A 25033-nucleotide genomic window follows, 5' to 3' on the forward strand; every position below is an offset into this window, starting at 1 on the left:
TATTTTCTTTTGTGTCTGGCTTCTTTCACTCAACATGTTTGTGAAATTCATCCAAGAGGCTACATGTAGCAACGGTTTGTTCATTTCTATTGCTATATATAGTATTCTTTTGTAGGAATATCCACAATTTATCAATTTCATTGCAGATGGACATTCATGTTGTTTTCCAGTCTTAGGTTATTAGAATCATGCTGCTATGACATTGTCATTCATATCTTTTGTGTTATATATATATATGTATACATATGTTTATATTTCTAGTAGATACAGTGTAGGAATGAATTTGCTAAGTCTTATGGTATGCACACTCCAATTTTAATAGACACTGTCAAACAGTTCTCAGTTCACTTCAGTTGCTCAGTCGTGTCCAACTCTTTGCGACCCCAAGACTGCAGCACGCCAGGCTTCCCTGTCCATCACCAACTCCTGGAGCTTGCTCAAATTCATGTCCATTGAGTCGGTGATGCCATCCAACCATTTCATCCTCTGTCATCCCCTTCTCTTCCTGCCTTCAATCTTTCTCAGCATCAGGGTCTTTTCAGATAACTCAGTTCTTCACATCAGGTGGCCAAAGCATTAGAGTTTCAGCTTCAGCAACAGTCCTTCCAATGAATATTCAGGACTGATTTCCTTTAGGACTGACTGGTTGGAATTCCTTGCAGCCCAAGGGACTCTCAAGAGTCTTCTCCAACACCACAGTTTAAAAGCATTAATCCTTCGGTGCTCAACTTTTTTTATAGTCCAACTCTCACATCCATACATAACTACTGGAGAAACCATAGCTTTGACTAGACAGACCTTTTTCGACAAAGTAATGTCTCAGCTCTTTAATAAGCTGTCTAGGTTGGTCATAGCTTTTCTTCCAAAGAGCAAGTGTCTTTTAATTTCATGGCTGCAGTCACCACCTGTAGTGATTTTGGAGCCCAAAAAATAAAGTCTGTCACTGTTTTCATTGTTTCATCATCTATTTGCCATGAAGTGATGGGACCAGATGCCATGATCTTTGTTTTCTGAATGTTGAGTTTTAAGCCAACATTTTTACTCTCCTCTTTCACTTTCATCAAGAGCCTCTTTAGTTCTTCTTTGCTTTCTGCCATAAAGGTGGTATCATCTGCATATGTGAGATTATTGACATTTTTCCCCGCAATCTTGATTCCAGCTTGTGCTTCATCTAGTCTGGCATTTCTCATGATGTACTCTGCATATAAGTTAAATAAGCAGGGTGACAAGATATACCCTTGACGTACTCATTGAGCCAAAAATACTCCAAACTATGGTGTATGGAAGTTTCAATTGTTCTACATCTTCACTAACACTTTTTTTACGTTAGTCATTCTGGCAGGTGAGTACTAGTAGCTCATAGTGGTCCTAATTATATTTCCCTGAAAACAACAAAGTTCAGTATCTTTTTATGTTTGTGACCATTTGGCGAGACTTTTGTGAAATAGTTCAAGTTTCTTGTCTGTTGAATAAACTAGACTATCATTTTCTAATTATTTGTAGGAGGTTTTTTTAAAATATATCCTGGACATGAATCTTTCATTAGTTATGAATTAGGGAAATATATTCTCCCACCCTCTTGCCAGCCTTTATACTCTCATAATGATGTCTTTGGAGAAGGCAGTGGCGACCCACTCCAGTACTCTTGCCAGGAAAATCCCATGGACGGGGGAGCCTGGTGGGCTGTGGTCCATGGGGTCGCGAAGAGTCGGATACGACTGAGCGACTTCCCTTTCACTTTTCACTTTCATGCATTGGAGAAGGAAATGGCAACCCACTCCAGTGTTCTTGCCAGGAGAATCCCAGCCTGGTGGGCTGCCGTCTGTGGGGTCGCACAGAGTTGGACACGACTGAGGCGACTTAGCAGCAGCAGCAGCAATGATGTCTTTTCATGAAGAGTTAACTTTAACGTAGTAAAATGTATTGGTTTTACATCTATGGTTGTGCTTTCTGTATCTTCTTTAAGAAATCTTTACCAATCCTAATGCCATGAAAGTATTCTCCTATGTTATCATCCGGAAGTCTCTACATTTGAATTTCAAGTGATGCGAACAGCTGACTCACTGAAAAAGACCCTGATGCTGGGAAAGACTGAAGGCAGAAGAAGAGGGTGACAGAGGAGGAGATGGTTGGATAGCATCACCAATTCAATGGACATGAACTTGGGCAAACTCTACAAGATGGTGAGGGACAGGGAAGCCTGGCATGCTACAGTACGTGGGGCCGTGAAGAGTCGGACATGACTTGGCACCTGAACAACAACAATAATCAAGTGGAATAAGTCCTCTAACATTTGTCTTTTGGCCTTTATAAACTAACTGTAAATCAACATCATGACCACGGTCATAGCCAGTTCTCCCTAGAATGGCAGGTGAGAGAAGTTGCTGTATCTACTGGGGTCTCTTCGTTGACTAAGATAGGAATCAAAAGTGAATATTCTTGGCCCTTTATAAACTTTACAGTCAGCAGTTGAACAAGTTTTACACACACATACTCACTTTTTAGGATACTGATTGGGAACAAACTGGGACTGCCATTTATTTAGGTCTTTTTTTAATATTTATTTTTAATTAGAGGACAACTTCTTTACAATGTTGTATTGGTTTCTGCCATACATCAACATGAGTCAGCCATGGGTATACATATAACTTCAGTGTTTATAGTTTTCTGAGTAAAGGTCTTATCTGCCTATTGTTAATATTTATTCCTAAGTAATTAATGTTTTGATGCTATGGTAAATGTTCTTGTTTTTAAAATTTTATTTTCTAATTACAAGTTGTTGATATATTGAAATAGTTTATTTTTGTATAGTGTCCTTGGATTTCCCCAGATCAGATCAGATCAGATCAGTCGCTCAGTCGTGTCCGACTCTTTGCGACCCCATGAATCGCAGCATGCCAGGCCTCCCTGTCCATCACCAACTCCCGGAGTTCACCCAGACTCACGTCCATCGAGTCAGTGATGCCATCCAGCCATCTCATCCTCTGTCGTCCCCTTCTCCTCCTGCCCCCAATCCCTACCAGCATCAGAGTCTTTTCCAAGGAGTCAACTCTTCACATGAGGTGGCCAAAGTACTGGACTTTCAGCTTTAGCATCATTCCTTCCAAAGAAATCCCAGGGCTGATCTCCTTCAGAATGGACTGGTTGGATCTCCTCGCAGTCCAAGGGACTCAAGAGTCTTCTCCAACACCACAGTTCAAAAGCATCAATTCTTTGGCACTCAGCCTTCTTCACAGTCCAACTCTCACATCCATACATGACCACAGGAAAAACCATAGCCTTGACTAGACGAACCTTTGTTGGCAAAGTAATGTCTCTGCTTTTGAATATGCTGTCTAGGTTGGTCATAACTTTCCTTCCAAGGAGTAAGCGTCTTTTAATTTCATGGCTGCAGTCACCATCTGTAGTGATTTTGGAGCCCAGAAAAATAAAGTCTGACACTGTTTCCACTGTTTCCCCATCTATTTCCCATGAACTGATGGGACCGGATGCCATGATCTTCGTTTTTGAATGTTGAGCTTTAAGCCAAGTTTTTCACTCTCCACTTTCACCTTCATCAAGAGGCTTTTGAGTTCCTCTTCACTTTCTGCCATAAGGGTGGTGTCATCTGCATATCTGAGGTTATTGATATTTCTCCCAGCAATCTTGATTCCAGCTTGTGTTTCTTCCAGTCCAGCATTTCTCATGATGTACTCTGCATATAAGTTAAATAAACAGGGTGACAATATACAGCCTTGATGAACTCCTTTTCCTATTTGGAACCAGTCTGTTGTTCCATGTCCAGTTCTAACTGTTGCTTCCTGACCTGCATACAAATTTCTCAAGAGGCAGATTAGGTGGTCTGGTATTCCCATCTTCTTTCAGAATTTTCCACAGTTTATTGTGATCCACACAGTCAAAGGCTTTGGCATAGTCATAACCTTGCTAAATTCATTTTTCAATTCTTTAGTTTATCTGCAGATTCTTTTGGATTCTCTATATGTTCAATTAAAGCTGCCATGAATAATAACAATTTTATTTCTTCTACTCCAATCCTCAGACTTTATATTTATTTTTCTTGTTTTATTCATTGGCTAGGACTGCCTGGTTTCAGATTGACCCTAGAGTGGTAGGCAACGTTGAACACAAGGAGAGTAGGGGGCATCCTTGTCTTGCGATTGGCCTCTCTTCCATTGTCCACTGTAGCTATTTAAAATCTTCTCTACTTTCCCTGAACCCTCAATAACCTAAAAAGTCATAAGATAGGAACTCTACACCTTTTATGCCCTCCTACCTGAAGATTCATCTGCATCCATACCCAGTCTTGCTTCTTTTCACTTGTCGTAATTGGAAAAGTGCCTATTACTTCCTCAGGTCTCTGACTCTAATCTTCAGCTCCTCTTCCTTTCTACTGGCTCCTTCTCAACTTCATTTACATATGAGAAGACTTTACACTCTTTAACAACAACAAAAACAATACCAACAATCTTTCTCCATTATACATCCTAATCTAGCAAATGGCCCACCTCTCTCTTTCTGTTCCAACCAAGATTATTATTCAGACTTGTCCAAGTCTCCTGCCTAAAATTTATTTTAACCTCCCACTCCTTGTAATCGTATCAGTAGCTCTTCTTTACATTGAAATAAGGTGCTGTATGATCCAGTTTATCTGAGACAGTTTCAGATTATTCCTATTATTGTTTGTTGTTGTTCAGTTGCTAAGTCATGTCTGACTCTTTGAGTCCCCATGACTACAGCATGCCAGGCTTCCCTACCTATCCTTCACTATCTCCTGGAGTTTGCGCAAACTCATGTCCATCGAGTCAGTGATGCCCATCCAACAACCCTGTTCTCTGTTGCCCACTTCTCCTCCCGCCCTCAATCTTTCCCAGTGTCAAGGTCTTTTCCAATGAGTCGGCTCTTCACGCCAGGTGGCCAAAGCATTGGAGCTATTTTTTTATTCCTGTTATCCTAGCATAATGATGAATAGAACCCCCTTTTATTCTTAGAGGAGTGTCCTGCTTTAGGGGATATGGTCACTCTATCATGGCCTAGACCAAAGACCCTCAGTGATTTGCTCCACACCTACCTCTCATCTCTCATCAAATTCTATACTTGGGCAGTTTGAGGTTTACCAATTTCCCCAAGCTGTCTTCCACCAAACATCCTTCCTCTCCCCTAATCTGGGTTTATACTATTTATCTTTATATCTGGTAAAGCAAAATTCCCTTTTCTAATCCATATATGAAATAATATTCTATCATTAAGCAAAGTTCTTTGTTATGCTAACTCATCAAAATTTCGAAGTTTTTACTTCATTCCTGCTTTTATGACTCATTGTGCCAACATAATAAACATATATATCTTTCAATGACTTTCCATGATTTTTCTTCTGAAGGTTTCAGATGATCAACCTTTCAGGTTCTGCCAGGATTTAGGCTCACCATGGTGCCTGCTGCTCCAGGTCACACTATCCAGGTTCCAGAAGGTAATGGGAGATGGAGTTATGAAATCAGTTGAGTTTCCTGACTTCACCTCTTCTCTTTTTTTCTATATCCACAAACATATTTCAGACATAATCATAGTTCTGGTACCAAAGACAGGAAGACAGTTTTGCTCTCATGTCTTGGGAAAAAAAACAGAACGCTGGCTATTTCAGGGCCAATCTCCCTTCGTCAAAAAGAGAAAAGTAGAATGGTAAACTGGCTCCAAAGAAAATAAAAAAGAAATGATGACTCCTCTGGGACACAGATCGCTCATATGGCTCCTAAAAGGAATGTTGACTGTGCTAAGAATACACAGCACAGCTACTCCCACTGCGACTCTACAACTGCACATTTTCCCTCACTGCTGAAATATTAAAGTCTTACATTCGTGTATCGTTTTCACATTCTCACATTATATGATCTCACATGAATATAACACATAAATATGATCTCTCAGATTTGGGCAGAACAGGTATTACTCTTCTTTAGAAATTAGAAAACCAAGACTCAGAGTATATTAAAAAAAATATTGCCTAAGGTCCGACAACTAAAAGACAGGAGAATTCAGGTCTTCCAACTCCTGAGCCAAAGTTCATTCTTAATAGGGCATACGTATAATAAGCAATATTCATTAATTCAACATACTTACTAAATCCCTATTCTGGGCCAGGAGCAATTAACAGCCAGGGGATATAAATAGGAATAAGATATATCTCTGCACTGTAAGAGCACATGAGCACATAGTTCAGAGAGGAGAGAGAAAAGTCAACAACACAGAGGGAAGCAGGAAAGCTGGAGGTCCAGCGTGCTCATCAAGGCCACAGCTGCATAAAAAAGAAATGATGCATCAACATCATTCAGTGATTCAATAAGTATTTATTGAGTTTTCTGGTGAAAGCAATAGGGTGGTGAACAATTTGCTTTCCTTTCTTCACTCAATACTATTTTGAGGTTTGTTCATATTGAGTAAATAAATACATACTTTTCATGTCAAGAATAGAAATATATGTGTGTGTACATATGAATACATATACACACAAACGCTATCCATGTTGAGAATATGCACATAACTGTTATCTGTTATATAGTATCCTATTATATAAGTATACCACAATGTCTAATTTCCCTGTGTAGAACATTTAGGTTACTTTTAATTTTTCCTATCCCAATAATGCAACAATAATCATCACTGTATATGTTTCCTGCTAACATTTCTGCAAGAGAATATTAAGCAAACACTCTGAAATGGCAGACAGTTCCATTTTTATATAGAATCAGACACATCTTCAATCTTACTAAAGATTACAAAGTGTTAGTTGCTCAGTTGTGTCCAACTCTTTGAGAGCCTATGGACTATACGTAGCTCTCTAGGATCCTGTCCATGGAATTCTCCAGGCAGGAACACTACAGTGGGTAGCCATTCCCTTCCCCAGGGGATCTTCCTGATCCAGGGATTTAACCCAGTTCTCCCACACCATCTGAGACACCAGGGAAGCCCTCAGACCATAAAACTGCTCCCCTAAGCAGTTGTCCCAATTAATATCCTCACCAGCACTGGAGAAAAGTTCCTATATCCCCAGTTGCTGGCCAACACTAGATAAAATCAGACTTTATAAGACCTTGGCAATCTGATCAAAATACTATCTTACTGAACTTTTAATTCAGAATCTCTGACAATCACTGAGAATAAGAATCAAGTCACTTTTATTGCTTTCTTATTTCTTTTACGTGAATTGAGTGTATCCTTTGACATTTTCTTTTTGGGCATTCTTTTGACTTTTCTACTGATTTATATGTGTTCTTTGGGTTTTCTTTTTTGTCTGTTAAACCTCTGTCAACTGTATGCACTGTAAATATTTTCTCTCCTGTCCAAGGCGTGCTTCTCTCTGATTGTAGAGTCTTTTGTTATTGCTGTGAAAGGTTTTAAAATTTGAATGTTGTCAAATCTAACAATCAATTCTATCATTGTTTGCTTTTTAAGACATCTTCCTTTATCCTGATATCATAGAGACATTCTTCTATACATTCTTATGAGTATAAAATTTCATTTTATACCTTTCATTTCTGTGTATAGCATGAGTTAGGGAACAATTTTATTTTCTCCATACGGGCAGCCAGTTGATCCAACTTCATTTACTGAGTGATAGTGTCTGGTTTGTAATGCTGTTATACACTAAATTTACATAGATGTAAATATTCCTAAGCTTTCTCTTCCATGCCACTGATCTATTTATTTCCCCTTATACCAATACCATACTTAAATTTACCATAGTTTTATTTTAAAAGTTTTAACATCTGGAAAGGCAAGTCCCCCAACCCCTTATTCTTCAAATTCTTCTTGCCTCTTTACCATTTTAAATGACTTTTAGAATCATCTTGTTAAGCCTGATTAAGATTTTTGACTGAAATTACATGTATTTATAGATTAATTTAAGGAAAGCAAACATTCAGATAATACTGAGTCTAATAAGCAGGAAGATGAGATAGCTGTTCAGATCTTCCTTTAGTCTTTCAATGATGTTTACTTTTTTTTCCATCAAAGGAATGTATTTATTTGTAAAATATATTCTTATGTAACTTAGAATTTGTGTTACTATTAGAATCCCTTTTTTAAAATTGTGGGTTGCATAGAAGAACACTATTTTCTGTATATTGATTTCAAATCCAAAACCTTTCCCAAAGGCGAGACATTTAAACAGCATTTATGCAAATTTTTGTGGATTTTTTAAAAGTAGAAAATCATATCATCTGCAAATATCAATAATGTTTATTCTTCACTTCCATCCTTTTTCTTTGATTTCTTTTGTTTCTTATTCTTGTGTTTGCCAGGACTTCTAGTATAGTTACAGAAACATCATCTGCAAATACTAATTTTGATTCATCTTCCCAAAGCTTACATCTTTTGTATCTTATTGCATTCCCAAGGACCTCCAGAATACCATATATAAAGAAGTAGCAATCTCTACCAAAATATCCATGACATTTTTAAGAACTAGAAGAAATAATCCTAAAATTCACATGGAACCACAACAAGCTAGAACTGCAACAGCAATCTTGAGAAAAAAGAAAAAAACCTGGAGGTATAAACCTCCCACACTTCAGACTATACTATATAGCCACAGTAATCAAAACAGAAGGTATTGGCATAAGAACAGAATCATTAACCAATGGAACAGAATAGACAGCCAGAAATAGACACACAAACCTGTGGTCAGTTAATCAATGACAAAGAACGCAAGAATACACAATGGAGAAAAGACAGTCTCTTCAAGAAGTGATGCTGAGAAAACTGGAAGCAGACAGTCACATGTAAAGCAGTGAGATTATAACGTTCCCTCACAGCATATAAAAAATAAAATAAAATCAAAATGGTTTAAAGACCTCAAAACTCCTAGAAGAGAACATAGGCTGAATACTCTTTGAAACAAATCATAGCAGTATTTTCTTGAATCACTTTCCCAAAGCAAAATATATAAATGCCAAAAACCCATATGGGACCTAATTAAAAGCTTTTGCACAGCAAAGGAAATGGCCAACAAAACTAAAAGACAACCTACAGAATGGGATAAAGCATTTGCAAATCATGCAACCAACAAGGGGTTAATACCCAAAATATACAAACAGATTATACAACTCTATATACAACTCAAAAAAACAAGCCAATCAAAGAAGACTTGAACAGATTTTTTTTCCCAAACAAGACAGATGGCTAACACGCACATGAAAAGATGCTCAGTGTTGCTAATCATTAGAGAAATGCAAATCTAACCCACAATGAGATAGCACCTCACACTTGTCAAAATGGCTATCCTCAAAAAAGTCTGCAAATAACAAATGCTGGAGAGGATGCAGAGAAAAAGAAACCTTTGTACACTGCTGATGGGAATATAAATTGGTGCAGCCACTATGGAAAACAGTAAGGAGGTTATGGAGGCTCCTCAAAAAACTAAAAACAGAACTACCATACAATACAGCAATTCCACTCCCAGGTATATATCCAGAAAAAAAAAACAACACAGAAATACTAATTTGAAATGACACATGCACCCCAATATTCACAGCAGCATTATCTACAACAGCCAAGACATGGAAGCAACTCAAGTGCAGTCAACAGACAGCTGGATTAAGAAGATGTGGACAATGTGTGTGTGTGTATATAAACACACACACAGTATATATACATATAGATGTATATATATATGCATATACATACAGAATGAAATATTACTTAGCCATAAAAAAGAACAAAATACTACCATTTGCAGCAAAGTGGACGGACTCAGGGTTATGCTTAGAGAAATAAGTCAGACAGAGAAAGACAAATACTGTATGACATTGCTTACATGTGGAATCTAAAAATATTTCAAATAAATGTATATGTAAAACAGAAACAGACTCACAAATATAGAAAACTTGTGGTTATCAAGGAGGAGAATGGAGGAAAGAAAAATTAGGGGTATGGGATTAACAGACACAAACTATTATGTATAAAATACATAAGCAACAAAGATATAGTACAGAGCACAGAATATTACAGCCGTTATCTTGAAATAACCTATAATGGAATACAATCTGCAAAAATACTGAATCACTACAGTGTACACCTGAAACTAACATAATATTGTGAATCAACTGCACTACGTTCAAAAAAACAAAAACAGAAAAATCAAGCACCTTTGTCTCATTGCTGATTCTAAAATAGATGCTTCTACTATTTCGCTGTTAAGCACACACTGGAACATTTTAGTATATACTCCTTATTGGGTTAAGAATGTTCTCTTCCTATTCCTAGCTGGCACTGATCTTGAATGCATGTTTCATTTTATTCACTGCTTCTTTTCCATTTATTCAGATGGTCATGTAATTTCCCTTTGTAATTAGTTAATATGTTAAATTATCTTAATTAATTACAAAATTAGAATCCTATTAATAGTATTCCCAAAATAAACTGTTTGGTCATAACCCTTTTTGTTTATATATTATTGGGTATGGTTTGCTGCTTTTTGTTCATGATTTTAACATTTATATTAATAAGCGACTCTGGCCTAAAAATTTCCTTGATTGTTCCTCTTTCTACTTTATCATTAATTTTTTCTTTTTTAATTTGTTGACTATAATGCTTATCTCATTAACTTTCAATCTCTATTTTATAATATATTCATTTAAGGTTATAAATCACAGACTGCCTTAGATGCAGCTTTAATATGTGGTCCCTTCACTGTCACTCAGGTTTAAATATTTCATAATTTCCATTATAATTTCAACCTTCACCAATGAATTATTTAGAAGTATCCATGTGAGGTGGCACGTGGCTACTGTTTTGTTAAGGAGTTTCTAATTTATTCTACCATTGTCAAAGAATGTTATGTATATGACACTGAATTTTGAGTACCCTCTTTTCCCATACAATTCTAATCATTTTCTTAAAGTCTATTATTTATTTATTTTACCACCAATAGTTCATTATTAGATTCCCAGGAATTTTAATTTAAAAGCTGAAGATTAAGGTTATATAATTCCTAGAATCAAACTTAGATTTACTTTCTGAAATCAATCCAGGCAAGCCTTAAAGTCTATTATTTCTGATATTATTAATAATACTATTTCCTAGCTTTCTTTTGCTATTTTCCTGGAACATCCTTTTTTATCACCTTATTTTTAAATTTATAGCCATAAAATATGATAAACATTCGGAAAATAGCATTAATGACATCTATGTACTAATCACAAGAGATTAAATAGATGAATATCTTGTACAAGATGATTAAATAGATGTACATCTTGTACAAGAGATTAAATAGATGTACATCTTGTACAAGAAAGTCAGAGAGAGATTCTTAATGTCAAATTCACAGAGAAGAGATGATGCCTGCAAAAAAGCTAGTGAATTAACAAAAAAGGACATAAACCAATAGAGTACTTTTTCATAATGAAATGAGAAAACAACTGACAGGATGATGCAGACAGGATGTAGATCTAAGAGGACAGGGGAGAAGGACACTCTTATGGTTATACATTAATCTGCTGCTGCTGCTGCTGCTAAGTCGCTTCAGTCGTGACTCTGCGCGACCCCATAGACGGCAGCCCATCAGGTTCCCCTGTTCCTGGGATTCTCCAGGCAAGAACACTGGAGTGGGTTGCCATTTCCTTCTTCAATGCATGAAAGTGAAAAGTGAAAGTGAAGTCGCTCAGTCATGTCCGACTCTTAGCGACCCCATGGACAGCAGCCCACCAGGCTCCTCCGTCCATGGGACTTTCCAGGCAAGAGTACTGGAGTGGGGTGCCATTGCCTTCTCCAGATACATTAATCTAAAAATATCTAATTGTATCTATGCTAAGATATCAGTGATTATAAAATGCATTCCAATGCCATAGATGTTAACGTATGCAAAAATAATGTAGAATCACTGAAATAAGGCACTGGAAGAAATCAGTGCTAAAACTTTTAACCCATCACAGGACAGTGCTGTACTCTCTTGTGATGGACTAAGAGAATATGAGACTCCTTCCTCAGGGAATCAATCAACTCTGATGATAAGCACAATAAATAAATGAAGTACTCAGTTTCACTGGATTGGTAAAAAAAAAAAAAGTCACATATGGATTAACAGTTTTCAAAAAGTCACAATACCAAAAAAAAAAAAAGTCACAATACATTTAGTGATTACTTTGGTTATTCCTAAGGCCCTGCAGAATTCCTCAGAATCTGATATTCATCTCACCAATAGTAATTAGTAACAATAGTAACTATCATTCATTAAGAACTGAAGTCCCAAACGTTGTTTGGATACTTTCTAATGTATCAGTTAATGTGATATTCATAATTACATGAGTAAATGACACGAGGCCATTCCAGAGGTAAAGGAAATAGGACTCAGAACTGAATAAATGAGTTCCCTGAAGTCACAAAGCTAGTAAGTGGCAAATCTGGATTTGAATTCTATTTCACTTTTTACCTTGTCTCTACCCCCACACTGCCTCTTTAATACTAACACTTCTCCACTTTTCATGTTACCTGGAAATATTAATGCTTTGCTTGTGGTTGAGTCCCAGAAGGGGGGGGAAAAAAAATCAGACCCCAGGACTCAACTGACTATTGTACTTCTCCATCAAGGCAAGGGCACCATCTAGTGGCCACACTCTGACATTAACACAGTCAAACAAAGATGGGAAGGAAATGGTTTTCCAAACTTCATCTTCCTCCACTAGTTTTTCACTTCTGTGCATCAAGTTGGAGCATCTGCATTATTGACTCTTGTAGTCAAGAAGAATAGGAGCCTGGTAACATTAAGGGCTGAACAGGGCTTTGGAATGAGACAGACCCAAGTTCAACCCCAGATTCACCATTTACTAACTATGTGACTTTGGTAAGCTACTAAAAGTTGTGAGTCTCCATCTTCTCATTTGTAAAACGAAATACCACCACTGACCTGAGAGGATTATCATGGGGATATCAATGAAAATCTGGCAACACTGATCCAAAGAGCTTCCTCAGTAACTACTGGTTCCTTTCCCTATTCTTTCATGTGGCCTAAAACCACGTGGGTGTTGTGCTTTTTTTTTTCTTTTTCTTCTTTTTAAAAAAACACATCCACGCCACTGTGTTTAACTTCTTTTGTCTATAAACTATAGTAAAGGTAAATTCCCTAAAGTGTATTCCTTATTTTTATAATTACATGAAATCAACAAGAAGCATTTTTTGAATACCTACTTACAATGTACCATGCATTTGTGACACTGGGTGTGAACTCACTAGTGGGCAGAGAAAACAGATTACTTAACATGTAATATCATGTAAAAGCCCTTTCATGGTTTTAAGTCACAAACGGAAGAGGATCAAATCTTTTAGAAGGGTGTGGGTCAGGAAGGCTTCATGAAGAATCACCATTTGAAAAGTATCTTAAAAGATGAGCTTGGTCACCATGTACTGCCTGCCATCTGCCACACACGGTGGGATACTGCTTCAAGAACTTGCTTCAGACTCGTGTGTGCAGACAGTGTCCACTGTCAGGGCTGTCCAATGTGTGCCAGGCTGATCCACGGTCACTTCCCAGGAGGGAAGCAAGGTGACTTCAGCTGAGGATGACCCTGACTGAAAGGCTGCAGGAGAGGTATCTCAGACCTGCTACAACCATGGGCTGTTCCGTGAGTACAGCCTCTACACCAGGAAGAGAGTGGTCTCGTACACCATAATCCTGGTCTTCCAGCATTACCATTCAAGTTTCTGGGCAGTCTGCGGGCCTCCCTGATGCTCCTGCACCCCAGTCCCAACTGGGCAGAGAGCCTGGTCCACGTGCACTTCAAGGAGGAGACTGGCATTGCTGAGCTCATCGTCCTGTGCCTACCTACATCAGGCCTACTTCTCCTTCACGTGCAAGATACACAGAGCCAAGTCCAAATAGGGGCTGGCTCTGCCCACCATGGTCACAGTACTCGGATCACTGCTCACATCTGTGGGGCTCTGCACACTCTCTGGCCTGATGCCCACCCTCAACAGTGGTGAGGTTTTCCCCTACCTTGTGGTGATCACTGGGCTAGAGAACGTGTTGGTGCTCACCAAGTCAGTGGTCTCCACCCCAGTGGATCTCAAGAGGAAGCTGCGCATTGCCCAAGGCCTAAGCAGAGAGAGCTGGTCCATCATGAAAACCATGGTCACAGAGCTGGGCATCATCCTCGTTGGCTACTTCACCCTCATGCCTGCCACTCAGGAGTTTTTATTGCTTTGCCATTGTGGGCCAGTGTCTGACTTCTTCCTTCAAACGCTGTTTTTCAGCACTGTTCATTGACATTTGCTGGACAGAGCTGGCAGATATGAATAAGTGGCTGCCCCCTGAGGCCCGACTGCCCCCTGCTAAGCCAGTGGCATGGCCAACACGCCTTGAGCGGCAGTTGTCCACACCCTACACCATCACGCTGCAACCATTCTCCCTCCAAAACCTACAGTTCCCCAAGAGGCTGCATGCAGTCTGCTTCCTGGCCTGAACCCGCCTAACACAGCACCAACCATGGCCGGCACTGTTGTCTTGACTGGTATCCTGGTGTACACAGACCTAGCTGCCCAGGTGATAGAACAGGGTTCTCTGGGTGAGAGCACCCTGGCTCCCCTGCCTGTACCTAGTGATGTGGTGCCCTCCAGCTACCCAGATCCCACCTTCTCCATCTTCCCACCTGACACCTCTAAGTCACCCAAGAACCAGACATGGCCAGGGGAGCTGCCCAGGCCCAGTGGTCCACCTGAGGGTGTCCAAGATAGCCCAGCCCCAGAGTAACCTGGGGACCTGAGGATGAGGAACATTGGAGGAAACTGTCCTTCTGCCACTAGCCAACACTCTTCAGCTACTACATCATCACACTGGCCCAGAGGTACGTCAACCTGCTGCCTGTCACCCCCCGCCTCAAACCCAACGGAGGCCTCTGGAGGGGCGGCACCCTCAGGATACCCACAACCCCTGGCTTCCACTATGGTCTGGGCAGAATGGGCTCTGGGAGGCCAGCCTCAGGGGCCAGACGGTGCATGCACACAGAGACATCACCCCGTACAAGGTGGTGGGGCTCAGCGAGGCCTCGGGCATCATTGTGCTGCTGCTGCTCTGCCTGTACCGCATGCTCTGCCCGAGTAACTATAAGTATCCTGATGCACGACCCTGGCAAACCCATGGTATGGGGTGCTGGCCTGCAGTGACTACAGCTACAAGCCACCTGAGACGGAGATCGTGCCCCTGGTGCTGCATGGGCACCTCACGGACATCAAGTCTCTGGCCAACGATGGGATGCTCCTGGTGAGCTGTTGCTTGGCAGGCCACATGTGTGTATGGGATGCACACATCGGAAATGACCTCACCAGCATCTGGCGACCAGGCGGGCAGCACCATGACAGTGGTGTTGGCAATGTGTTGGAGGCTCAAGAGAGCTGGGAACGGCTGTCAGATAGCAGGAAGGGTGGCCAGAGTGGCCCGGGGACAGTCCTCCACTACGGTACCATCACAGGGCCCTCCACTGCCTCCCTTCTTTGGGGATCTGTCAGACCTCACCTGTTTGATCAACACCAACTTCTCAGCATAGCTGCAGCTCCCAGAGCTAACTCAGCCTGAGTCCTAGCACTGGGTGGGCTGCCGCCCTGCTCAGGACTCCCCAGGCAATGATGTCAGCCGCCTGGTGCAGCCGGTGTACTAGGAAGAGATTCAGAATGGCTCCTGTCCACACACCAGCCCTGCACCCACCCTGCCCCAGGGCCCTGAGAATGAGGGAGGCACTCCTCTCAGAGCTTCCTTTCCTCATCTGGTCCCCCAGCACAGACGGCTCTATGTGGAGCCTGGAGCTGAGGGCAATCCCATCGTGGTGGGTGCAGCAGTGGTCGGCTGGAGGTGTGGGAGGCCATCGAGGGCACTCTGCACTGCAGCACCGAGGAGGTCTCCTCCGGCAACACGGAGACAAAAGGACTGGCTGCCTGGCTCAATAGTTTCCTTGACTTCTCCTTGGAGACGCACACCTGCTCTCAGCTTCCTGCAGTTCCGAGGGGCCCCAAGGCAGGGCAGTCCCCCAAATTCCCCACGTACAGCAGCAGGGACACAGCAGCACTGACCCACAGTGCCCTGTGCACACCAGAAGCCCATCACAGCCTGGAGGCAGAGGCCAGGCACTGGGCGACTGGGAGCCAGGGCCACACACTGAGGGTGATCGGACTGGAGGACTCAGGCTGCCTCTTCACTCTGCAAAGCCACTCAGAGGCCATCACGACTATGTACACTGACCAGACCACAGGGCTAGTCAGTGCAAGGTAAGATGGGGCCATGCGCCTGTGCGACGTGTTGACTGGCAGCCAGGTCAGCCACATGTTCACTCACCGTGGAGATGTCACCTCCCTCCCCTACACCACCTCCTGCGCCACCAGCCATGGTCTAGATGACCTCGTCGGGATCTGGGACTGCAGCACAGGCATCAAGCTCTACTCCAGTCAGCAAGACCTGGGTTGTGGTGCAAGCTTGAGGGTCATTTCAGACAACCTGCTGGTGACCAGCAGCCAGGCTGTGCTTGCTTTACGGATCTAAACCATGGGGACCTGTTATACAGTCAGTCTACCTGGGGAAGAAGACTGAGGCCCAGCTGGCCTGCCAGATCCTGTTGCTGAACAACGTTACCATTGCTTACAACTCTGGCAGCGAGCTTAGCGAGTGTACGTGCTCTCTGTGCAGGAGAGCTGGACTGAGGGTGGGCCTCCCTGCCCATCTGCCTGGGTGCTCTGTGGGGTAGTGCACTGGCCTGGGGAGAAGACCTGGCCTGTCTTTGGGAAGCTGCCTGTGAACTGTCCTGTCCTGCCTCATGATTGTAATATTAAACTTAAAAAAAAAAAAGGATGAGCTCACCAGATAAGGGCACAGAATACTCCTGACATAGAAAAATATATGATACAAGGTTGAAGAAACAAAGTGTGGTGTGGTTAGAACATAGGATAGGATGGATGAATAGGCAGGAAGAGACCCGTGAGAGCTTGTTATGTTCCTTTGGAATCTCGATGATAGGTGCATCATCACGACCACCACTACCATCATCGTTCACAGCAGTTATCACTGCATGTGTACGATGTGCCAAACTCTGTACATACATAAGTGCTAAACCTCACAATCTTACAAGTTAGATGTTACTTCATAGAAGTTAAGAAATTTGCTCAAAGGCACAGAGTCAGTAAGGGGTGTAGCTAAATGATATTCAGCTCCAGGTCTCTCTGATTCTACCACACCAGTGGTCCCAAACTTGGCTGTACAACACAATCACCTGGAGAAGCTGTTTAAAAATAAAAGGTTCCAGACCCAGTTCTAAAACAGTATATCACTAGAGTGGAACTTGGAAATCTATATTGCAAACAAACTCTCCAGATGTTTCCTAAATAGAAAGCCAAATGGTAGTTCAGCTTCTTGAAAATAACACAAAGCCTCTTAAAACACACATACACACCACCACACACACACACACACACACACACACAACTAATTAAAAGCCTAATAAGTGAGTAATCCTCACAAAATTCTGCAAGGATATTATAATCCCCACTTAAAAGAAGAGAAAACCTAAGGTCTGGAGAATTACCGATTGCTTCCCTCTTCCAGTCAACAAAGCAAAGAGCAAAAATAAGATTCAAACACAGGTATAGTGAGCTCTTCTCGGTCATGCTGTGTGGTAGAATTCTAAAATACCACCCCGCCCAATGACCCCGTCCCTGTTTTCTCTCTTCCCCTTTGAATGTGAGTGGAAACTGCAAATATGATGAGAAGTTACTGTAGGGATTATGTTACAGGAAGAGTAATCTCTGAAGTGATCACATGGCAAAAGGGAGATTATCTGGTGGGTATAACCTATTCTAATCATATAAGACTTTCTAAAAGCAGAGTGTTTTCTGCAGCTGGTAACACAAAGGAGAAGTCAGAGAGGCTTAAAGCACTAAAAGAATTCCATGCACCATGCTGACTTGAAGATGGAGGGGCCACAAGGACAAGGAGTATGCATAGCCTCTAGAAGTTAAGCACAGATCTCAAGCTGACAGCCGGCAAGAAAATGAGGACCTTGGTCCTTTAATCACAAAGAACTGAATTCTTCCAACAACCTGAATGAACCTGGAAGCAGACTCTCCCCTTGTAGTCCCTCAGAGCCTCCAAATAAGAGCCCGGCTTGGCTAACATGATTTCAACAAGGAGAGAACCTTTCTAAGGTGTTTGATCTACAGAACTGTAGATTAAAAAACTGTAGATTAAAAAAATGTGTTTTTTTTTAATTGTGGTAAAGTACACATAACATAAAATTTACCATTTTAATATTTTTAAGAACATTCACATTGTTGTACAACCATCCTAACCATCCATTTTCAGAACTTTTTCATCTTCTCAAACTGGAACTCTGTATCCATTAAACAAGAAATCTCTAATCCTCCTAGCCTCAACCCCTGGAAGCCACCATTTTATTTTCTGTTTCCATGAATTTGACAACTCTAGGTACCTCATGTAAGTAGAATCAAACAGTATTTGTCATTTTGTGACTGACCTAATTCATGTAGCAAATGCCCTTAAAGTTCATCCATGTTGTAGCATGTGTCAGAATTTCCTTTCTTTTTAAGACTAAACACTATTCCATTGTTATGGATATTTCACATTTGTTTAGCCATTCATCCATCAAATGGACACTAGGGCTGCTTCCATGTCTAGACTATTGTGAGTAACAATAGTTGCTCACAATAGGTGCTGCTGCTTTTGCAAACAGCACCTATGTATACAAATATCCACTCAAGGCTGTGCTTTCAATTCTTTTGGGTATATACAGACATTTATATATATATATATGAGTGTTGTTTTAAGTCCATTATTATGAACATTGAGTAAGTAAAAGGAAATAATCAAGCATTTATTTATCCTATTTGAATTGTAGCACTGGGTAACCAAATAACTGATGAAGCGTTTCCTTATATGATTATTTCTGATAAAAATTTAAACAAAATGATAAAATATAATATTGCAAATGGATCTAGGTACTGCATCAACAGTTGGTAATATCTGGGAGTTCCCTGGTGGTCCAGTGGTTAGGACTCAGCAACTTTCAGTGTCGTGACCCAAATTTAATCCCTGGTTAGGAAACTGACATCCTGCAGCCAAGAACAAAGTTGTTAATACCAATGAAGAGCAAAAACCAGACACTGCCTCCTAATAAAAGAATACAACACAGCCTAAAGTCTTGCCAAAGGGATCAAACCTAAGTCTGACTCAGTCTCTGGATCAGCTGCCAATATGTAGGAAAAGAGACAGGAACATGCTGAATTGCACCAGTACGCAATCGATAAAACCTCCACTACGGAAAACTCCTACAGGTCAAAGGGTCTGGAGTCATCAACAGATAAATTGCAAACAAAAGATACCAATTTTTTTAAATGGGCAAGATAAAATGTAGAATTTAGGAAGGCAAATCTAAGAAGTGGTTCCTATAAAACAAGAGTGGTTACTTTAGGAGACAGGGAGGCAGATGCAATTTGAACGGGACACAGAGACAGGCTTCCACAGTAACTGGGCAAAACTCTACTTCTTAACCTACAAGGTAGCCACGAGGTTTCATAAATAATTAAGCTATATTTAAAAGAAAAAAAATGTGCATTAAGTGTAACAATCCAGATTGAATTCAACTGAAGAGCTGTCTCACTACAGCGCTGCCAAAGTCTCACTACTGACTGAGTCTATCTCAAGCCAAGAAAGCAGTTAATACCAGACTGAGCAGTGACTGAGGTCAATAACAAGTGCTTAGAAAAGCAATTAAACCAAGAAGGCAAAAGCAAAAACCAAAGGAAAGGGGAAAAATAGCCAAGAGCACAATAAGCTGAATTTTCAAAAATCTTTATGCTGTCATATATACACCATCTGTTCAAAACAAGCCTGTCTCATTTCCATCCTGCAAATTCATCATACTTAACTCCTATCTCAGTGTCAAAATTTTTCCATTAGAATTTGATTTCTTTCTCAGTTATCTCCCATTTCTACCAATAACCTACTGCTAATAAAGGCAATCATATATTTATGAAATACATTTACATCCTCAAAAGTAAGGGTACAGAAAAAACGATGGCAGAAAGAAAGCAACAGGAATCCGAAAGAAGAAAATGCCACTAGAAGCACATTTACCTATTAATAGTTACGACAGAGATAGGTCCTTCTTCAGATACAGTTGAGTACTAGAAACTATATCCTCAACCCTGCATTCGTCCTTGTCTTTAGCTATTCAGACAATGGCGGAAACTGAACAGGAAATAGAAAACAGTTTGAAGCTATAGGCCTGTACTGTCCAATAGGTAGCCCTGAGTCACATGAGGCTATAGGGCACCTAAAATGCAGCTGATCTGAACCAAGATGTGCCATAAGTACAAAAGACAGAGTGGATTCCAAAGACGTAGTATGAAAAAAAGGAACGTAAAATATCGCAATAATTTTTTTATTGATTGCATGTTCAAATAATATTCTGGATATACTGGCATAAACAAAACATACCATTAAAATTAATTTCACCTGCTTTTTCAATGTGACACAACAAAAATTTTAAATTATATATGTTGCTCACATTATATTTCTAAGGGACATAACTGCTGCAACACCCATTATTAAATAGTGTTGAACAGAAAGAATTAAGCAGCTGAAAGTGGGGATTTCTCAGAGTTTTTTCCTACTGCTTACTCTATTGCCAACACTACAACTTATTTAATTTCCAGCCCCTGTCCCTGGATACAAAACAGATTTAAAAAATCAGTAGGTGCATCAAGTCATGGATACAACATTAAATTAATGGGCCAAAAGAACTGAACTCTAGCCCTGGTTCTGGAGTTACCCTGGAGAAGTCGTTTTTCCTCTGAGCCTTAAACTTGTCTGCCCCACCAATTAAGTAAGGGAGCTAAACTAAATTTAGATTCCCATGAATCTGTCAAAATAGTTTTCTTTCTGTCAAAACTGGTTTTCATAAAAATGAATAAATACTCACTCTGAGTCTAACACATCCTCTGCGAGAGCCTCTCATCATTTTGTCCTTGGACTAAAAGAAAAACAAAAACATTAAATGAATAAAAGATAAACAGACTTTTTAGAATCATCTAGGGGTAAAGAGATAAATTTTATAGTAATATTCCTCCCTTTTCCCCATCCCTGTCCCACTCTACCCAGCCATCACTTAAAGACAGGAATTAGCAAACGTAAAATGTTTTGTGCTGTGCCTCGTCACTCAGTCATGTCCGACTCTGCAACCCCATGCACTGTATAGCCAACCAGGTTCCTCTGTCCACGTTCCTCCAGGCAAGAATACTGGAGTGGGCTGCCATGCCCTCCTCCAGAGGATCTTCCCAACCCAGGGATCAAACCCAGGTCTCCCGCACTGCAGGCAGATTCTGAGACACCAGGGAAGTAGTTTATACAAATAAAGCTAATCACAGAATTTTATGTGTACCTTAAACATGGCATGAAAAAAACAAAACAAAACAAAAAAAAACATGGCATATATTACACTATATTTTCATTTTTCCTTCATATCCCTTAACTCTCAACTAAAATATGTTTCTCACATTTCAGTGAGTTTGAGAGTCACCTGAATCTGCGGGTTTAAGAATCACTCCCAGATGATTCTGACTCAAGCAAACAGAGGACACATCTTGAGAAAAACTGCTTTAACTTCGTCTCTGCAACTCCCTAGATAGGTCACATTTTTTTTTTTTTTTTTTGCCTCTGAGATTTCTCATCCAATGTTTCTCAGTTTAGAATATCCTTGGCTCTGATTTTCTGCCTTGGATTATCACTCATCAAGTGCCCTACCTCTAATTAGAATTCCCACCCCTGGACTCCTAGCATCTCTTGTATGTTTCCCGACCCTGGCACCTTGTGCTATAGTGGCTGGTTACTTGTTTGACTCATCCACAAGGCTGCAAATTCCTTAGGGGGTAGAAACTGTATCTGACTTATGCTTCAGAACAGTGTCTGGCACACAGTAGGTGCTCAGAAAATATTTACTAATAAAACATTTTTATCCTTTGTTTCTGATGCTAGACTGAGCTAAGCAAAGACTGTGTTCTGAACAATAAGCCCCATGTTGACATCCAGTAAATATTCCTAGAATTAACTTAGTCATGTGTAAAAAATAAAGTAAAACCTCAAACAACTAAAGCTTTAAAAATATTTAATACCTCAACAACTGGTATTTTTTCCACTATGTGACAAAGAAGTAAAACAAGTCAATATCATGGAGTTACATTTTTGAAGAAAACTGTCCCACTTTAAACCACAGATGCCCTACATCCATTGTACTGAGCCACAGGCAAACTTCCAGCCATAAGATAACTATACCTTGAGGATTTCATGTACAGCATAATGACTATAGTCAATAATACATATTGAATATTTGAAAGTGGCTAAATGAGTAGCTCTTAAAAGTTCTCACTACAAAACAAAAGGTAGCTATAAGAGGTGATAGTGGTTGTGTTGTTCAATCTTATTGTAGTAATCACTTCACAATATATATGTATACCAAATCATCACATTGTACACCTTAAATAATGTTACATGTCAATTATACCTCAATAAAGCTGAAAAAGTAAATTTAATCATTTCTCAGAGAGATTTGCCTGCCTATACACAAAGATCTGCCTTATCCTTCTCACTGCAACATGCTGTTAACACATCTATGCCATTGTTTTCACTGATTGTAAGCTTATCAGTGTAACAACATTACAATAAATCAAAGCAAACTTTCTTCAAAAATAAAAAAAAGAAACAAAAAAGCACAGTAGTGAGCTACAGAAATTCATGTTCAGAAATTACTGAAATACTGTAGAGAGTCTTCTTGCAAGTATAACCACGATTCATACATTTTATTAAAAATTCTCAACATTAAACAGGGTTAAAAATGACCTTGTATACGAGACAGCAAAAGAGACACTGATGTATAGAACAGCCTTATGGACTCTGTGGGAGAGGGAGAGGGTGGGAAGATTTGGGAGAATGGCATTGAAACATGTATAATATCATGTATGAAACGAGTCGCCAGTCCAGGTTCGATGCACGATACTGGATGCTTGGGGCTGGTGCACTGGGACAACCCAGAGGGATGGTATGGGGAGGGAGGAGGGAGGAGGGTTCAGGATGGGGAACACATGTATACCTGTGGCGGATTCATTTCTATATTTGGCAAAACCAATACAATATTGTAAAGTTTAAAAATTAAATTAAATTAAAAAAATTGAAGAAGGAAAAAAAAATTTCAGAATTTTAAAACTTAAAAAAATAAATAAATAAATAAACAGGGTTAAAAATGAGTTCTTTACTAACAAAATAGCTGGCAAAAACACAGTTGACAAAAACATTCCCTAAGCATTTAATAGCCCTTTTACTGTACCCTATATTTATCTTCTCTCCAAAAGTGTCACGGCAAAACACAAAAATAATAATTAGATTTGAAAATACCCAATGAGAGTTAGAATGCAACTCAAACAAGGTAACAAACATCCTTGATTCTCTTCCATTTTTAAAAATCAGATTATAGTAGATAAAAAAAGGGCAAGACGGGGTAATAAATAATTACAACAAACATAACTAGGAAACAATCAGACAAATTCAGACTGTGGGACATCTTATAAAATAATTGGCCTGGACTATTTTAAAATGTAAAAAAAAAAAAAGACTAGCACATAAACAATTGTAAAAATAAATTAAATTAAAAGGAGCAAAAATAAATTATGTGCATACAGGCACAAAGTACCGTGAACTACAGAATGCTCCCTGCCATTGAAAAAGATCAGGGAAAGCAACAGAGAAGGGATTAGGTCTCAAGCTTTAACCTGGGACTTTAAAAAAAACAAACAAACAGAATTCTAGAGAGAGAAGGTAGGCAAAAGAGGTATTCCAAGCAAGGTAACAACATCAGCAAAGGAACAGGTACGGAAAACTTTACATATGAGGTCTTCACAGAAGTGGCAGACTTATAGCCCAAGCACAGAGTGTGAAGAGGGAGGTAGAGAGAGGTGGAGAGATGAAGCTGAAAAGGAGATGTGGGGACCAGGTCCTGGGGGGATCTGAAAGAAACAGTGAGTAGTTAAGGAAATTAAACTTCAATAGTTAATGGAGAGCTAAAGGTTTATGAACATTCTCAAGGGTGTGTTATAGAAAAACAGAAGTTAAATAAGAGAACTTGGGGAAAAGGGATGATGGTGACATTAACGATACAGCAAAAGCAGTAGCGGCATCAACAGCAGCAGCAGACTCGCACTCATTGATGACCTCCATGTGCTATGACTTTATACACAGTAAACCTCACAAGACCTTGCATTGGTAAGAGTTACCCACATAAATGAAGGTGACATCAGGGAGATCAAGTAAATTACCCAATTAAATTACATGTGTAAAACATAGCAGTTTGATACGGCTGACACAGTTTGGAATGGCTGCCCTGCCAATCATTCTCCCACATCACACCTGTGCTGATACCCTTGAATCCTGCTCCTTCTCCACAATGACACAGAGCCCTCTCCCTCATTTTCTTGCCACTCAACTCCAATGTGTAGCCAAAGAGAAGCTGGTATGACTAAGTCCCCCTAGGCACAGTGAGTGCTGAGGGGTGGTTATTGGACCAAGCTGGCCAATCACAGGACCTATGACCTCAGGGACAAGGCAGGATGGAGTCCTTTCACAGGAGTTTTTCTACTGGCGTTGAGAGAAGAGTTCCTTCCTATATGTTCTTGAAGCTTAAGGAACAGTTGCCACAGGTCTTGTGCCCTCTACATGAAGGAAGCAATAACTAAAGCATACACGCTGAGAGAAGGAGAGGGGAGAGGCAGAAGTTTCTACCTGCAAGTGATCTCCAGCTATCCTCTGATCTGAAGCAAACCTGCCAGTGCTATTCACTGAAGAGCAGGGGGTTTTGTTTTGGAAGTTTGGCAGGGGGCATTGTTTTTGGTTTTGATGTTCTTATTGTCTCTTTGGGTTTTTTTTTACAAATACAAGTAGTGATGAGAGAAAAGGTAGAGCCAACAAACATAACCCCAACTCCGGTGATCTTCCTACCGGGTGCCA

The 25033-nt window shown here is 40.2% G+C and overlaps 1 protein-coding gene across 6 annotated transcripts in view; it reads right to left on the reverse strand.

Annotated features, from left to right (window-relative positions):
• The window catches only part of OSBPL9 (oxysterol binding protein like 9), a 164466-nt gene that overhangs the window by 115399 nt on the left and 24034 nt on the right, over positions 1 to 25033 (reverse strand). For 4 of the 6 annotated variants that reach the window (XM_025289471.2, XM_025289470.2, XM_025289468.2 and 1 more), the window contains exon 2: positions 20964 to 21014. The exons of the other annotated variants lie outside the window; for them this stretch is intronic. In XM_025289471.2, coding sequence (XP_025145256.1) covers positions 20964 to 21014 — 51 coding nt within the window. The remainder of the gene's footprint in view (positions 1 to 20963; positions 21015 to 25033) is intronic. 6 annotated transcript variants of the gene reach the window in all.

The sequence above is a fragment of the Bubalus bubalis genome, chromosome 6, assembly GCF_019923935.1.
Source record: "Bubalus bubalis isolate 160015118507 breed Murrah chromosome 6, NDDB_SH_1, whole genome shotgun sequence".
NCBI lineage: Eukaryota > Metazoa > Chordata > Mammalia > Artiodactyla > Bovidae > Bubalus > Bubalus bubalis.